The 17,966-nt window shown below is 59.8% G+C and overlaps 1 protein-coding gene across 3 annotated transcripts in view; it reads right to left on the bottom strand.

Moving 5' to 3' along the window:
• The window catches only part of BCAR1 (BCAR1 scaffold protein, Cas family member), a 37,405-nt gene extending 19,677 nt beyond the window's left edge, over positions 1 to 17,728 (bottom strand). The window contains exon 1 of one of the 3 annotated variants that reach the window (XM_045818672.1): positions 17,560 to 17,728. In XM_045818672.1, coding sequence (XP_045674628.1) covers positions 17,560 to 17,571 — 12 coding nt within the window. In that variant the 5' untranslated portion in view covers positions 17,572 to 17,728. Of the gene's footprint in view, positions 1 to 5,348; positions 5,517 to 17,559 lie in introns of those variants that run through there. The other 2 variants (XM_045818671.1, XM_045818673.1) reach the window with 2 other exon arrangements.
• Positions 17,729 to 17,966: the final 238 nt, after the last annotated feature.

Below are 17,966 nucleotides of genomic sequence, written 5' to 3'. Positions count from 1 at the left end.
GAATAGGAAGGGTGGGATATGGGCGTCATGTCAGTTTTGGTCAAACACTGTTAAAACACTCAGCACAGTGTGGGCATGCCCTTGTAAATCACCCATCATGAAACGGGCAAACACACTAAGTCTTCAAAAAACAAAAATTCACCGAAGCAGAATGCGGCCTCTCACAACACTGCCAGCTGGTACACTGATACAGATGGATTCCTAGAACACTCACCCAGTGGGGAAAGCCTGTACTACAAGGGGCATGCCCTCCAGAAGATAATTCCAGGTGTTTTTTTTTTTGAGTCCCCCCTTGAGACAGGGCCACTGCATATAGGGTGGTCAGGGCTCTCCTCCCTGAGGAGGTGACCTCATGAATGACGGAAACTAGGCAACCATGCAACCAGCTGTGGAAGAGCATACAGGCAGAGGGGAATGAACCAAGGTGCTGAAGCATGGGAGGCCAGAGGGGTGATGGGCTGCGGCCCTGGAGCAGCAGGCAGGCCGGGGCCAGTCACACTGCAGGAGGAGCAGGGGTGGTGCGTGGGGAGCTCAGTAAACGCTATCCAAATGGCGGTGCCCCATGGCAGGATAAGCCCATCTTGAGCTCTGGACATGTGCCCCAGAACCCAGGGTCTTGCCCCAGCTTATAAGAGGAGTCTTCTCCCTCAGAGCCTGGCTTTCCAGCCTCCCTTGCCACTGGGACAGTCAGGTGCCTCAGCCCCCAGCTCGCAAGAGGACACAGCTGTAATCTCTTGGCAGGGCACAACGCCAGGGCACCATCACAGTCCTGGCAGACACTGCCAGCCACCTGTGTCCAAGACACCACAGAGGCTGCTGCGTGAGTTGCCCTGCATCTCTGACCACCTCACACCTGCCTCTAAGAAACCTCCCGCTGTGCCTCACTCCTTCTCCAAGACATGAACTAGGGTAGTGGCCCTACAGGAGGGATCCTGTGCCCCTTCGCAGACACCTGCTCTCTGTTGCCCCCACCTGGAAGTGCTGACCAATACATCTCGTTATTGGCCCACCTCATGCCCCTGAATCTCAACGCCCAGGATGGAAGGGGCTGTCTCCTTCAGCATGGAATTCCCACAACCCCACGAGCACCAGGCCTGGCCCAGGATGGGTGGGCTCAGGCAGAAACCCTCTTTGCAGAAGGTGGTGTCCTGTCCTCCCTGGGAGCAGTGTAGCTTCACCCGAGGAAGCCAGGAATGCCCTTTGGGGTTTGCTAACCCCAGGGGGAGGAGGCGGAGGAGAACCCTTAGCCAGGCTGCATGGGTCTCCAGACCTGGAGCAGCTGGGCCTTGGACGCTGGTGGTCACGAGTCTGGGAGGACCTCAGCCATCCGATGGGCATTCAGGTCTCCCCACTGGCTCTGTCCGCCTCAGGGACCTAGGGTGTGCTCTGGGTACCCTGGAACCCTGCCTGGGAGAGGACGCTCCCAGGTGGCCCTGAGTGGTGGAGACACGGTCGATGGGTCCCCAGTGACTACAACAATTGCAGCCCGTGCTGACTCCACGCCAGAGGCAGGGCTCTTCTGCACATTTCACTCGTCTCTTTTAACCCTATGAGACATTGCAATGACCTCCATCTGACAGATGAGGCAACTGGGGCACAGAACAGTTACTTGATGTGCCAGGGTCACAGTCAGGGGGCAGCAGAGGCAGACCCAGGCTGTGTGACACTGTGGAGCTGGGCAGTTCCTGGGATAACGCTTAGGTTCATGGAAGCCAGGAGTGGAAACCTCACAGGCCTCCCCCCCATCCCTGTTCCCCACCTCCAACCACACAGAGACACACACACTCTCCAGCCCCATACACAGCAGCCTTACACACAGCAGTCACTGGGGAAACACTAGTTCCCTTCATATCCAGAACCATCTCAAATGGGAGCCAAGTTTATTTCTGGGGTATTCTGTTTGCTTGTCCCAAGGAGCCCCGGTAGCCAACGGATACAGGCCCAATGTGCGTGTGCCAACTGCAGTCTGCGTCCACGACCCTGCTCACTCGTGCTCGGAACACCCCTGGGGGGGCCGCCCACTGGCCAGGGTCCTGACCACCCCCTTATCTTGCTCCCCCGTCCCCACTTCAGCCAAGCTCTCTTCCCAGACCCCCCACACTCACATCCTCAGTGGAACCTGGGGACCAGCAGCCTTATCGTCACTTCTGTGATATCCCAGGGACAAATGAGCGGCCAGAACCTGGGTTCAAGTCCTCAGTGCTTGGACAGCAGCAGGCAAGCCCCTATTCATACAGAGCCATCCCCAGGGGGCATGACAGCACGGCTCCTGTCCTGCCCACCTCAGGAGCCTGAGGCTCAGAGGGCGGAGTCTCATGCCTGACACTCAGCGGCCAGAGGACAAGTCTGCAGAATGAAGGACTAAAAACCCACCTGTAGGTGGCCACGGCCAACACTCCTATAACAAGCCACACGTGGCTGCAGCAATGGCAACAGCAGATGCCCTTGTGTCCAGGGCCAGCTCTGGGCCAGAAGCAGACCCCTTCCCCCACCCCTGCTAGGACACCCCAGGCACTGTCCTGGAAGGCTGGGAGGAGGGGAGGTGAAATGGGGAGGGTCCTCCTGCTGTGGGACAAGGCACTGCAGCCCCACACATCACAGCGGGACTGGGCCAGAGCACCCAGGAGCCTGTGTGGGTGGTGTCAGGGCACAGCCCTACACCCTCCAGGCCATTCAAACTGCTGGCAGCTTGGGAATAGTCCCCATCCCCCTGAGAACCCACACCACTGCTACCCAGCCCAGGGACTCGACCCAGGCTGGCAGACCCAGACCTGTGCGCCTGACACCCTGTTGTTCTTTCCCAGTCTCTGGGGTCCTGATGGGAGGATACACAAGTCTCTCAACACAGGGCTCAGCATGAGGCTGGCTTTATTTCCTTCTGGGGCAGCACCAGGCCCAGAGTAGGGGTAACCACCCACAGCCCCAGATTTGTCATCATGGAGGGCAGAGGCAGAAGGGACAGTCCAGAGGGGACAGTAGGGACTTGCTCCCTACAAGGCTCTCTACTTTGATATCTAAAGCCCCGAAGAGTTCTGCCCACTCCAGTCCTAAACGAGAACTTTCAGCAGCTCTTAAAACACCACCTCTACAGCCAAAATGGAGAGGGAGATGGACGATGGCATATAAAGTGCGGTACTCTGGCTTACAAAAAAAAGGGTACAAAATCCCTGATTTCTGGGCTGGACGGTGAAGATGGGTTGGAAATGGAGCCCTGCCCCTTCGGCCCTCCGTGGTCCCTTCACCCCAGGCAGGTTCTTCACCCCGCTCCTCACCTAGAGAGCAGAGGGAGTTAGGGCAGCAAGACAGAGGTGGAAACACCTCTGAGGGACCAGCTTGGAGGAAGACCACCCTGAAGCCCCTTATTTGGGGGCCCTAAAGGCCCAGAGGAGAAGGAGCTGGCTCAGTGTTTTTGCTGGAACCCCACCCTCCAAGTCTGACTCCAACACTGTTCCTCAGCCCTCCGAGAAGTTTCCTGGGTACACAACCAGCTGATTCCAGCTGTGGGCTCCTAGAAGGGCAGGGATGGAGTTCTCCAAGTCCAGGAGAAAAGGGTGGTGGATCCTAGGAAGGGGCCACAGAGGCCAGAGGGACCCCATCAAGTTGGCAGCTCCAGCAGAACACGGAAGCACCCCAAAGACCTGAGTGCCCCCAATAAGGGCACACACATGGGGCGGAGCAGAAGACTTCTGGATACAATCCTGTGCCTCGGTCTCCCCATCGGTACCATCTGTATGACTGGTAGAGAGGGAAGCTGTCTCAGGGGCCTTTCCTGCTCCAACAAGATGCCCTAGTGGCACTGCCTCTTACTTCAGTTGCTTTCCCAAGTTTAGAGAGCTGGAGCCCACCCACAGCGCTCCCACCTGTGCTCAGCACAAACATCCATGGCCAGAGGCATCAGGTCTCCTCCCTGAGTGGAGCTGAGAGTGACTGTCCTGCCCTGCCTCCACCCAGTTCCCACTGGGCTCCTTCCTTGCCCAGGGCAAGCGGGTAGTTGCTCCCAGTGCCAAAAGGGCATGTCAGCAGCTCTTCCCAGACCTCCCTTCTCTGTAGGCTCCACCTGTGCCCAACCCCACTCTTGCTCCTCGAGAACCCAGCACACACCCGCTCTTCTAGGTGTCAGCCCTGCAACCCTCAACCCCCAACATCAGTTCTCCACTCCGAAAAATAATGGGCAGAGAGAGTGTATCCCCAAGCCCAGGTAGATGAGGAATATCTCCCAGCCTGGCTGAGCTCTGCAGGTGAGCTCAGAGAGTACCTTCCCATCTAGTCCCTTCCTCACCGTAAGGGTGCGGGAAAGGAAACTCCACATTCTCAAGATGGATGAGGGAGCCCCAAACTCCAATCTAGGATCTGAGACCCCAACATCTCCCCCCAGCTCTAATCCTCCCACTCTCCCGACACACCCCCAGCGCTCAGCAAATCTCAGCTTCTCCAACTCCCTGCAACGGCGCTGGGCTCTGCCTAGTGTAGCGGCAACAAGGGGCTGGAAGCCTGGGTTACCGGCGCCGGAAAAGCAGTTCGTGCGTACCCTGGCCCAGCGCCCCGCACTCGACCTGCGGAGGCTGGAACCCTGGGGTTGCAGTGCGCCCCGAACTCCGGCAGCTAGGATCCAGCTTCTACCACCGCTTTTGCAACCAGGGTAGGTACTGGCCATGTTTCCAGTCCTGGAATCCGGCACAGGCGGGCCGGAGTGAATCATTAACCGGCCCCAGACTGTCGCACCCGCCACGCCGACAGCTCCGTCGACGCCACGCACTTGATCGCCCAGCCTTTAACCCCTAACCTGGGGGCGGCGCGCAGCTCGAAAACACACAGATGGACCAACTGACTGACCATCACCCCACTTCCTGGAAAGTCAAGCCTCCTGGAAGTTCACGCTCTAGTGACTTAGGACCCCTCCTTGTAGCCAAGGAAACTGAGGCCAGGGCTCTAAGGCCCAAGGTCACTGACAAGGCGGCGTCTGGCAGGGGGAGAGAGGGCCTCTGGCCAGCAACTTTCCCCGGATCCAGGAACTTTCTGCCGGCCAGTAGCCCCTGAGTCCGGGCCCCTTCCAACCGCCCCCGGGTCGCGCAGGCTCGGGGATTCTCAGCAGTTCTCGCCTCCCGGCACTCGGTCAGGAACGGGAGGCGGGTCCAGGACCTTGGACCCCAGCTTTCTAGCGCCCCTCACGGAGGCTCTGGCGGCAGGCGGTTCCCAGGACCCGTAGGTCCGGCAGGAAATGCCACTCGCTTAACTCTCTCCGGTCTGGGCCTGCCCCGGGCGCCGGCAGAGCTGTAGCCTCGAAGCCGGTCCGGGGACCCCAGCCCGACTCCCGGGCGTAAGCACCCCACCCCGCCCACCGCACTCACCAGGTAGTTCATTCTGTCCTGCCGGCTGGCCAGAGGCCCCGGCTCCCCGCAGGGGCGCACACCTCGCTACCACTCTCGGAGTTCCAAGCGCACCGCAGCCGCCCCAGTCCGTCCGCTGCCTCGGCCACCACCGCTACTGCCACTGCCGTCGCCACCCAAAGCGGATCCCACCTCGCTCCGCCCGCTGCTGGGCCTGGCCAGCCCAGCCGGCTCCCGGCATGCCCAGCCGCGGGCGCCCATTGGATGCTGTGGCTCCCTATGTAAATGAGCCGCCAGCCCGTAGGGCGCGGGCCCGCGAGTGGCTGCGGGAGTACGCGGGCACGCGCCACCTAGTGCCTGGTGGGACCATCCCCCCATTTCCTACCAGCACCAAGTTCTAGGTGCCTTCGGAATGCCAGGCTTCAATCCCAGTACGCGGATATCTCCTTTTCTTCAAATGTACTTCTCCAACCTCTACTATCGGGAAGAACGAGCCCCTCCTCAAAGGCCTAAGCAAATTCCCCCTCTCCTGGGCAGACTGGCGGGATTGCCCTCCTCTGTGAACCATTGCAGGCCTTGATACGCCAACCTCAAGTCGATTTACGCCCTCCGCGCCCACCAACCCCAGGCGGTCCCCTTGTGTCCTTGCCGTCGGACTCCGATCCGATAGAGCACAGGGCACAGCCCTACATCCTCCAGCCCTAATAGTAATTAATAACAGCCACCGCAGGGACTCAGGTCAGGCCTCCCATATAAGAGCCCAGGAAAGGAGGACTCAAGGCAGGGAGGTTGGAGGCTCAGGCGGGTCCGGTAGTAACCCAGGAAGCGCAGATCTGGGATGCATCCTGTTCTACCAGAGGAACCGTGTGGGAGGCTCCAGTCCATTTATGGACTGGGGCTCACCAACCCCCACCTTCTCCACTGAATTGAACCCAGCCTCCTTAAATTGTCCCCCCACGGTCCCAGTTCTGGCCTCATCTCAATCCCTCAGTCAGTCCTGTCCAGGCCTAACACCCTGTGCCCCAACAGTTAACTCATTTGTTTCAGCAACATGGTGGGGGGGTCTGCAGAGAATGAAAAGGAGAGAAGCACCACCGCCACTGGGAACTGAGTGGAAAGCGCTCTGGTTCTCCTGAGTCCCCAGTCCCTAGGCCGAAGGTCAGGTACTGCCACCCCACACAGCAGGACCAGCATATACTGGTCCCTGAGCTGAGCCCAGGCTTATACAGTGGTCTGCAGGGAGATCTTCAAGGGAACCTGCTCCAGAACCGGTCAGTTTGGTGCCTTATCTCCAGGTGCTTGGACAGTCAACATCCTGGGTTACTCGCTGTGTGCGTGGACGCACTGTGAGGGAAGCAGTGGGGCAGACTTGGCTCTAGCCTATAAAATGCCTATAAACCCAGTGGGTCCATGGCTGTCCCTCCACCTGACACACACACCGGACACCCAGGCCAGATGTGCCACCTTGGGCAGGCCCTCTCCTGTCCATATGAAGGGGCTGGGCTGAGGCAGCCCAAGTCCGGCTGGTCATAGGTCCCCTGGAGAGCTTGTTAAAAAACACGTTCCTAGGTTCCCCCTCCAGAAAAACCATGTGGGAACCAGGACATCCGCATTTCCTCAAAGTTTCTCAGGGAAGCATTAGACAGAACTCACAGCATAAGGACTGGGGAAGAGGCAGTGGGATTCGGACACAATGTGACCCAGAGTCCTCAAGGAGTAGAAAAGCTGGCTGCCACCCTGTGCCTTCCCCAAGACTAGCCCATTTGTTACCTCAAAACAGCCTACTTTCCTGCAAAAGAAGAGCCAGCTCTGCAAGTAACACTGCCTAGGGCATCCCCTCCTGCCTGCTCCCAACAGCTGTGCCCCAAAGTCAGGCAGGAAGAGTGGGCCCCTCTACACTCTGACCCCCACCCCCAAACTGGCTGGTACCCAGGTTCCAAGGAAGCAGATCAGAACCAGCTGGACCATGCGTGAGCATCTGTCTGTCTATGCCGGGGGCCGGGGGGCTGCAGGGGGTCTTTGGGGTTTTCCAAAGGCCACACTTCTGTGAGGGGAGGAGGCCTCACAGCCAGGCAGTGTCCTGCAGTCGGGTCTCTGCAGGGATGGGAGGGGGCACAAATGTCCCGGCCCTCAATTCTGTCCTAGCTGGCCTAGGCAGGGGAGGAGGTGTCTGGCTGGGGACAAGGGAAGGGAAGGGAAAGACCCTCCAGTCTCTGGAGCTGGATTAGAGCAGCCCTGGGGGCGGGGCTGCCGGTGTGGGGGCGGGCCGGGGGAGGGAACCCAGCTCCGGCTGAGGCATTTCAAAAATTTGCTCCTTTTCTACTTAAACTCCCTCCCCCCCAGCCTGTGCCTCCCAGAATGGCATTTCCGCTTTGGAATCAAGGCCCTAGGATCTGTGCCCCACTGTGCTGGAAGGAGGAGAAGAGGAATGCTCCTTCTCAGGCCTACGGGGGGGAGGGGCATGGAGGATGGGACCCAGTGGTCAGGCCATGGCTGGGGTGTATGGGGAAGCAGACCCTCCTGAGCGGATTGCTAAGGAACTCAACTGTGACACAGCCCACAGGTCAGCCTCCCTGCGGCCCTGGGCCAAGGCTCTATGATCACATGGTCATTTCATGCTTGCAGCAGTTCTGCAAAACAGGCTCCACAATTAGCCCCATTTTCCAGATGAAGAGGTTAAGACCCAGTTTACAGCCCTTTGCTCCATCCCACAGATTCCCAGCCAGAAGGGGCAGGGCTGGTATCCAGGGACAGAATGGTGGGACTACCAGACTGCAGGTCGCCCTGTCTGCTCTGCGGCACCTTCTGGACAGGGCAGGAAGGGGATCAAGGAGCAAAGAAAGCCAAGGGCTCTGTAGCACTCAGAGACCCCAAAGGACAGGCAACTGAGAAGTGGGGCCAGCACTGCCCCCCACACAGGGCCAACCCCACATGGGTGCAGGGGAGTGTGCGGAGAGGACGGAGAGCAGCTGTGTGATGAGGAGGAGCTGAGGAGGTGCTGCTGGGTGGAGATGCAGGAGTGCTGCGCAGACGCCCACCCCGGGAGCAGCCTGGCACCTCCAGTCAGGCTGGAGATGAGCCCACAGGCTAGAGGGTGATGTCACCAGTCTCTCCCATTGGGGCCTGGAATGGAGCTATCTGTACAGGGAACACAGTGGGCCCAGCACATGGGGACACTGGATCTCATCTGTCCATTAGAGTGTCCACTGGGGTGATCCCAGACCCTAGGTGGGAAGAAGAGCTTGGGACCCAGCTCCCACTCTCTGGGCTTTCTAGGTCTTGTTCTTCAAGTGAGACCCATTGCACAATGAATAATTCTTGCTTCAGGCCCAACAACGTCTGTTGGCAGCATTTATAACTGCAAACAAAGGGGGCGGGGCTTCCCCTAAACGCCCAACTATAGGGGACTGGTGAGGCAACCATGGACTCTCAATGGAATATTGTGCAGCTGTTAGGATGGCTACTTTTGAAGGCCAAAATCATGCAAGACAACGCTTACGACAATGGGAGTGAAAGGAGTGGGCTCCGAGGGCTTGCACAGTGACTGCGGGAGGCCCTTTCCCCTCCTGCAGCCTCGGCTTTCCCAGTAGCACAGGAGGGTGGCTAGATGGGTCAGCGGATGGCCGGCTCTGGGAGTAACGGCAGGAAAGGATTTCCTGAGACCGGAGGTGAGTGCTGCCAGCCCCAGGGACAGGAAGAAATGATGTATCTGGAGGCCCACGGAGTGAAGCCTTCCCCCCGGGCTCCGCCATCCAACTTTGGCAAGCTCAAAAGGAGCCTCGGAGGTGGAGCCAGCTCTGCATGGGGGACCCCTGTCGATGGCCCGCATTGATGGCCTGGACAAGAGCTGAGCCCAGCTGCTTCAAGAACTGCTAACACAGCCCTGACCTGTGTGGCTCAGCTGTCTGGGCGTCGTTCGCAAAGTGAAAGGCTACAGGTTTGATTCCCACTCAGGGCATGTGCCTGGGTTGTAAGTTGGGTTGTGGGTTTGATCCCTGGTTGGGGTGTGTACCAGAGGCAACGGATTGATGTTTTTTCTCTCACTTCGACGTTTCTCTCCCTCCCTTCTCCTCTCTCTAAAAATAAATAGATAAAGCTAAAAAAACAAACAAACAAAAACGTTAACACAAGCTGGACATGGCCCTTACTGCCACCCTGGGGACCAGGACAGAACTATCACTACTCAGAGGTTCACAGGGGGCAGGGCCTTGCCCAAGTCACACTGCCAGAAAGTGGCAGAGCTACAACCATAACCCAGCCACCCAGACACGACCCCACGGCAAAGCACCCAGGGGACCCCAGACAGAGCAGCACGTGCTCTCTAGGGTGGGTGTCAGAGCTGTTGGCCATAAAGAGCTTTCCTACTGTCCCCTGCTCCTCGAGGGTTGAGTGACCGACAGAGCAGTTGTCATTACAGTGGGGACTCTGCCTCTGGGAAGTGGGCAGACCCCACATTCGGAGCCAAATCCCTCCCCAGCCACCACCTCCTGGGGCAGGAGGGCTCCAGTCCTGCCCTTCCCTTCAGCATCCACCAGGCCCGTCCGCAGAGGCAGGCGTGGATGCAAAGGCAGGGCCAGGACCAAAGGTGTGGGGGCAGAGCGACCAGGTGCAGGGATGTCGCTGGGGGAGGGGACTGGGTGTGGGCAGAGGGCAGACTGGCCGCCCAGGCCCAGGCCTGAATGTCAGCAACCTCAGCGCCCCCCACCTTCCTGTATTTCCCTCCCTACCCACTCTGGCTCTTTAAAGGAATTGGAAGGAGGAGCATTCTCTCCTAATTGCTTTTCCAATTTGAAAATTAAAGAGCAGCAAGGTACCTGCAGGGAGGGACCTGTTTCAGAAAGGGGCTCTGCTCACAGCAGACCCCAGGCTGGATGGGGTGTGTGGGCAGGCTGGGCCCTGGGGCACTTCCCAGGGGCTCTTTGCCCCACTCAGGATGCTGACCCCAGTATTCTCAGTGCCCCCCTTCTCTTCCGTAGCCCCCTCTTCCACTCTCTAGGTGGGGGACCTCCCTGGGAGCTGTCACGTAGTCAGGAGCCCCAAGTGTGCAATGAGAAAGTTGGGGCCTGGGTGCACTCGCCCTGCCTCTGGCAGTGGGGCACCGCTCCTGGTGCCCTCACCCAGCACCACCCTTCAACTCTTCCCAGAGGGGGAATGGGGCTGGTGGAAGCGGTGGGGGTGGGGAAGAGAGGGGCTGGGTCCCCGCTGGAGAACAGAGAGGTGGGAGGAGGAGAGTCATGGAGACAAGCCCCTGTCCTCAGAGAGAAGGCTTTGCTGGTGGCTGTCCAGCTCCAGCTGGGCTGGCAGGGACAAGGGCGTGGTCAAGAAGCTGGCCCCAGCCCGCCATCTGCTCTTGCCTCTCCCCATAGCAACCAGCCCCAGTGCATCAGGGCAGTGGGGGGGGGGTGACTTCACTTCACATGCCATCTGCTGTCCCCCCCACAGCCTGCTTTCAGAGGAGCACAGGTGCCCACACCCACGGAGACCCACAGAGACTCACAGGGGCCCAGAGACACGGACAGAGGGGCAGAACACGGCTGCCCAGCGCTCAGCTGGGACAGGTGGTCAGGGAGCCAGCGGTGTTGCCGGAGGGGACTCTGGGGGCAGTGGGCTCTGAGGGCAATGGGCATGGGGTGAGAATACAGGAAGCGGTGGATACAGAGCTAAGGCAGCCATTGGGAAGGCGCTGCTTCTTCTCCCCCCCTCAGGCCCCACTGTGGCACATCCCACCTGCGCCTGCTCCAACCTACAGAGAAAGGCTCCATGTGCCCCAGGAGAGAATGCTAAAGATTCCAGCAGGCGTGGGACCCTCAGCCCATCACTGCAGCTTTCCGAGCCTCGGTGTGTGTATCTGTTAAGTGTGACCACCAGCAGCAGCAGCCCTGCCCATCACCAGGTCACCAGGCTGAAGGCACGTGCAGGCCGCACAGTGCACAGCCGCACCCCAGTGTCCACAGCACGTCCCTGCCCCGCCCCGTCATCACACACCAGCCCCGCCCCACCGTGCCAGGAACCAGGGGGAGGGGTGCTCTGCACTCAGCCCTCCCTGCTCTCCTGGCCCCTGCTCAGGTGCCCTGAGCGGCCCCAGCCCCTGAACCACAGGAGGAACAAAACCTCCGGCGAGCCCTGGCCCCTGCAGATCCGCCAGCCAATGCGGGGCGTTGGGCAGGGTCTCCCCGGCAGGCGGCAGGTGTGTGGGGCGTGGGGAGTGGCTAGTTGTGGGCTCTGTCATGTGATTACGTGTGCTGGTCATCCCCTTGGCACCTCTTCACTACTAGGATACAGCTGCCTGGAAACCAGGTTTCTGGGAACTGACACTCCAGGTGTGTGTTGGTGGGGCGGGCGGCGAACACAAACTCGCGAACGTCTGCCTGGCCAGGGATCTGAAGGGGAGCAAGAGGGGTGGCAGCGAGGGGACTTTATACAAGGTGCCTGGCGGGGGGCTCTCTGCGGAGGTGGCATTTGAGCAGATGTGTGAATCTTTTGCTAAGACTCATTATGCAGAAAAAGTAACAGCAAAAATTTGTAAAAATAGCATAGGCTGCCAACTCCCTCAGTGTGAAGAGCAGAGCTTGAGGTGTTAGGGACTCAGGGAGCAGCTTCCAAGCAACCCTCCTCCCCCAAGCTGAGCTTCCTGAGAGGCGGGGTCTCCACTGGGCCGGGGCACCCCAGGGGTTGAAGCAGGTGCAGCCAGGGGTGTCTGCCCGGTGCAGTGTCCAGGCAGGCGGCCAGAGACAAAGGGGAGGGAGCCCAGGAATCTGGGGAGGGTGGAGGATCTGGTTGACTCCCAGGACAGCCTCCATCCTCTTCTACCCTCTGCTCTTCTAGAAGCCTCTCTCCTTTAAGATCTCTGGAGTGGAAAGGGGCCTCAGAGAAACATGGGTGACTCAAAAACCTACAATGCTTCCCCCCATGGGCAACCTGGGAAGGAGGAGTTCAAACCCCAGATACCTGGGGAGAGCTGTGAACAGAAAGGTGTGTGGTCGCACCACTTTCGGGACAAGCACGTAGCAGGGCAGCCAGGATTTGGTGGCACAGACGACTCCCTGGCATGCCTCACCGCACACATGTAGAATACCAAAAACAGGTATCACAATCCTAAACCCACCACGTTACCCTTTTTGCCCTGGTTGCCAGGGAGCTTAAAATTAAAATTGTATGCCCACTTTCTCCATATGCTACATAGTTCTGGATCTTTGGATGATCTCAGACCGTTTGTGTCTTTCACCATAATCTGCTTTAAATCCTTTTTGGAACTTGGAGGGGTTTAAATAACGTAAAATGACTGAAAGCCCTCTGAGCCTCTAATTTCCCTTAGAGAAGGGATTATCCCTAGAGGCAAAACTTGTGACCATTTCTCCTGCCAGAGGGCACCCATCGCCACCTCTCCTGAGGTCGCTAGCGTGTCCCTAGCTCTTTTTCCTTTTCTTGAAGGGAAGAGACACCAGCCAGCGCACAGTGACCAGGAGTAAGGTGAAGAAACAATGGTTTGACCAGGATGCAGCCACAGCGAGCAGCTGAGATGAAGCCAGGAAGAGGCTGGGGAAGACCATGGGCACAGAGAGGGGAGGGGACAGGCGCAGGCGAGCAGACTGTGGGGAGCACAAACACCCACTGGGCGATGCGAAGTGGGGCCAGTAGGCACCACCTCACAACCTCGAGGCCTGCCTGCCTTACCTGCAGGACTGAGCCCCTCCCTTAAGGTACTGAGACTCACCTCAGGGGTGCTCTTCTTCCCGCCAAGAGCCCTGCCCACCCCTTGCTGACCAGGCTGCTTCAGACCACACCTGAGGACAGGGCTGCACCGCCCCAGTGGTTTCCACCACCTGCAACCCCATGCCCACCCCTGGAGGACGCAGGGAAGGGAGTCCACCTGGCCTAGGACAGGGTGGACCAGCTGGTCGCCCCACTGAAGGCCACTCTGTCGGCAGGGTGAAGTCAAGACCTGTCCATCCAAGGCTTATCCAAGGCTCAAGAGGAAGAGGTCCTGCAGGCAGGCCAGGGCAGGGCAGGGCAGGCACGGGCATGCCACCACGAGGCCTTGGGAACCACACGCAGCAGAGAGAAGGGGGCGCTGCAGGCCGACCGCGCAGGCCGCGGAGAAGCGTGTGGGAGCCAGGAGTGGGTCCTGGCTGCTGTGCCAGCCGACGGTGGCAGGATAAAGATGACAGCCTCAACAACAGTATCTGCTGTGACCGATCCTTCTCTTACTAAGAGCTTTCTGCTTGCCAAGTTTTCACAAAACCCCGAGAGCTCAGTGCTGTTCACATCCCCACAACACGGATGAGGAAACAGGTTCAGAAACTCACTGAAGGTGCAGACGATCCAGCACCGTGCAGTCTAGAGCCCTCGCCCTCAAGCCACAAACGTCCTCCCCACCAGAAGCAGCCTGTCTGAGGGTCCCGCTCAGCCTCCCCAACAAGGCTTCCGGAGCAGCGGCTGAAACAGCCGGCTCTCAATGCAGAGACAGAGCCACCTGTCTGCAGGGGCCCCTCGGTGCTCCCAGGGACACATCCTTGGCAGGCAGGCTGGGCAAGCTAGGGCCGTGAGGTGGAGAGAGAGGAGCCAGGCCAGCCTGGGTCCTACCCTGAGGAAGCCTGCGCCTGCGGTCTCCCGAGGGAGCTTGAGAGCAACCAAATGACCTCAACAATGAACACACAATCACAGATGCGGGTCCCAGAGGACTTCTCAGGGACGCTGCCCTCAGCCTGAGCACTGGAGAGTGAACAAGAGCAACCTGCTGACCTGCTGAGTACGGCAGCAGCGGGAGATCACCTCCTGCAGAGGGAAGGCCAGGCAGAGCCAAGCCAGGTGGCGGGAGGGGCATGCCGGGTGCTTTGGAGACCGAACCATGGACTTTGGACCTGGACACTGCCTCTCCCCACTGTTCCCGTCTGAGCCCGCCCTACCAGGCTCCAGCTGTCCACGGCCTGGCTGCCCTGGCCAGTGCCTCCTCACTCCCTGGCCAACTCTCCCCTCACAGCACTGGCTGGCACAGAGCCATGCACAAGGGGCCCCGGGATCACTGGCAGAGGTTCAACCAGGTGCCACGCCTGGTCTGCTGGTCTCCTCGACCACTGCTGGGGCTGCACAGAGCTAGACCCACCCTGTTCCACAGCCCTGGGCAAGGTGCCTCATCTCCCAGGGGTGCTGAAGGGGTTACACGAACTCATGCGTGGTAAGCCATAAGCAGGGGGTCGGTCTCTCAGCAGACTTGCCCTCTGTGGACAACTCAACAAGCCACAACCCCCACAATTAGAGAGGCCACGCAGGATGACGCGCACTTTCTGGCTTCGGATCCTGCCAAACTTTGTTCCCACCCTGGCTCTGTCTCTCAGTGGCCATGCGATCCTGGCAAGACACAGGTCCTCCCTGAGCCCGTGAAGCCCTGAGCCCAGCACCTGGCACTCACGTCAGCACCCTCACTCCTCGAAAGGACCCATCATCCCTCAGCAAAGGAGCAGAGAAGGGGCTAGAACGGCTGAGCCCATTTCACAGGCAGGAAACAAGAGGCAGAACAGACAGCAGGGAACTTCTCTACAAGCTAGAAGCTGGGTTGTTACCTGACAGTGCCAGGGGGCAGCCAGCACCTTGTCACTCGTAAACACAGATCATGCCAGTGCCTGCCAGGGGTCTGAGGTGGGTGGCACGGCCCTTTTCCTTTCACACGCTTCCTGCCTCCCCAGAGGCGAGAGACAGGCCCGAGGCACCAGGTGGCCATGCCCAAAAGGAAGGCAGAGGTCAGAGCTCAGCCAGGAGGAGCGTCTCCAGGGGCTGCGTGAGCCCTGCCCTCAGCTCGGGGCATAGGAAGGAGCACTGCACAGGGAGTCAGCAGGACCCCGTGTGCCTTCCTCTTTCTGGGACCCAGACCCTGCGTGGGTTAGAGGACAGAGAGAGATCAGCCGATCCCTAGAGGGGTCCTCATGCTTTACCCTGGCCCGCCCCAATCTCTTCTCTCCCCGCCATCACCTCTCATTCCATTCTGAAGCATCTTGTAATTTCTGTGAACCAAAGTGCCTGCGTCAGCCCCATCCAGGAAAAGACTGCCTAAATGAACGGGTGTGCTTAAAGCCCAAACGTGTCTGTGAGCACCGCATGGGAAGTCACTCTTCTGGGTTCCCAGAGCAGGGCCGGAGCAGGCAGCCTGGCCTGGAAGCCTTCAAGGCGCCTCACCACTTACCAGCACATGAAAGCAATTTTCTGAACATTTCATCGCTGCTCCAGAACTGAACTTGTCCTCCCAGCCCCACCAGCTAACACTCTGCCCAAGGTCCGAGGGGAGAGCCCGGGTGATCTGACAGCCCAGCCACGCAGAAGACAGAGGGAGAGACCCCTGCCAACCCATGCGGAACCCCCAAGGGCGAGGGCTGCAGGCAGGAGGGTGGGAAGTGATTTGGAGCTGGCCACGGTGTGGACAGACCAAGCAGACCTTGGCTGCGGGTCTCCACAGCAGGTGTCTCCACAATGCCTGTCTGCCCAGGTCACACCCGGGCCCTGGACCTCCTGCCATCCCTCTCTTGTCACAGATGGGGCCAGTGAGGCACACAGCCGAGGAAGGCGGCCCAAAGTTATGTAGGGCAAGGGGTCTGGGTGCCATCCAGGCTCCATGTCCAGACCTCTGCTGCGACTGACTTCGGACGACCAAACCAGGTCAAGTGCAGACCTCCCAGACAGAGACCCGTCCAGGCTCTGATGTGGCCTGAGTCACACTCCCTGTTCACTGCTGCCCTAGAGACCCAGGCCCCCAAGCAGTCCCCTCACCCCTCCGGCCCGTGCCCACATGGTCAGGGCAGGGCTCCAGAAAAGATCCAGAGGTTTGCAGGAAAGCAGAGCAGGAAACAAGGACCTGGCAGGCATTTTCTGTCTTCTCTCTTTTTTTCTTTCTAAAGAGGAGGCAATTATGCTCTGAACCAGAATAAACTGGGGGGGGGGGGGGTTCCCATCAGCACTGCCAGGAAGCCCTAATTTTTTCATCTGTAACTGTGCATTACCACTTCTGGAGGCGGACAGGAGTTGGGCATCTTTAATTCCATAATAACAATGCTTTGCACTTACACAGCATCTCTCCTCCAGTAATCCCTAAGGTGGTTAATTAAGAGGCCACTTGCCCTGCCAGAAAGCTCCAACTGTCTGCGTCACCGTTAAGGATGGGGTCCCCCAGGTGAGGAGCAGTCCCGGAAACAAGGCCCGGTAGACAGGCGTTCTGGCCCACTGCCCCATCCTGTCAGAGGGAAAGGCTCATCAGGGAAACAATGGCTGGAGGCCACAGCTCCCCAGCCTGCAGACAGTACCCCTTCTGTGAAGGGCTCTGGGTGTCGGCCCCCACCTCAGTCTGTCCCCCTGTAAAGCAGGCTGGGGCCTGCACCTGAGGTCCGGTGACTGCGGGTAGGTGGCAAACTTGCCACCTTCTGGAGGTGGGGCCCAGATGCCTCCAGATGCCACTGGCCTAAGTGTGGAGCCCCCGCCTGGAGGCTGCCGGAGCTTGCCTGCTGGACCGGGAAGAGGGGGTGTCAGGACAGAAAAGCTCCCAAGGCTGGGAGGAAGAAAGGGAACTGGCCCTGCACCCTTAGGGGTTTAGCAGCAGAGGAAAACTTCCCGGGAAAGTGAATGCATCAGCCATTCTGGGGACCTGGCACAGACCCCACAGGACCAAGCCACCCGGGGTGGTCCTGGGGGACGGGTGTCTCCGGAGAGAGACCTGCAGCCAGGCCTGGCCATCCTGGTGAGGTCCCTGGAACACAACAGGGCAGCTATCCCTGGGAGACGTCACAGACCTTCCCCCCTCACCCGGCCCAGGGGCCCTGCAGTGGGGCTCTCAGAGAATGGCAGAGACCTCTCCCCAGTGGGTCTGGCCATCTTGGTGGAGAAGGGGTCCTGGGGGACAGCACGGACTCCTGCCTGGCCCAGCTGTCCCGGGGGTTTCCCGGGGGCCAACAAAGCAAACCCAGTCGTCCTGGGGTTCTCCCCCTGGGGACAGCACGGACCCCATCGACCTCTCCAGGGATTCCATCGATGGGTCTCTCCAGGGACGGAAAGAAAAGCAGGGGCAGAGAGGCCGGCTTGGGGAAGACACCCCCAAGCTGGCCCCACACCCTGACTCAAGAAGGCCCAGGTGGGGGGCGGTGGGCAACCCTCAGCTCGGGAGCCCACGCGACATTAGGCCTGCAGCTGGCGGCGGGGTCGCAGGCCCGGCCAGGCGGCCGACCCAGGGTCTTGGCCGGCAGTCGGTACTCACCGGCACGGACATCTTGGCCGCTGCTCTCGCTGCTCCCGGGACCAGACGGGCAGCGGCGCCGGCCGGCTGCGGGATCCGGTCCGCTGCGCCGCTCAGAACACCCGGCGCGGGTCCCGGCGCTCTCAGGAGTCCCCGCGGGCTCCTGCGCGCTCCCGGGATCGGACAGTCCAGCGGCTCCCACCCTCGCTGCGCATGCGCTTTCCGTGCTATCCCTCCTCCCCTCTCCTCCCCTCTCCTCCGCCAGGCCGCTTAAAGGCGAGGACCCCGGACCCTGGCATATTTATGTCGGCCCAACGAGGCTCCGGGGCTGGGTTTCCACCCCTTACTCACCCTTCAAGGGTCACTTCGAATTGCACTATCTCCTATTCGCCCACCCAGTTCTGGAGATGAGAACCCTCACCCTCCAC

Source organism: Phyllostomus hastatus, unplaced genomic scaffold (assembly GCF_019186645.2).
Source record: "Phyllostomus hastatus isolate PE091 unplaced genomic scaffold, TTU_PhHast_1.1 phas_scaffold_345, whole genome shotgun sequence".
NCBI classification, from domain to species: Eukaryota; Metazoa; Chordata; class Mammalia; order Chiroptera; family Phyllostomidae; genus Phyllostomus; species Phyllostomus hastatus.
The sequence above is the reverse complement of the archived record's forward strand: the minus strand, read 5'-3'. Positions and strand labels throughout refer to the sequence as shown.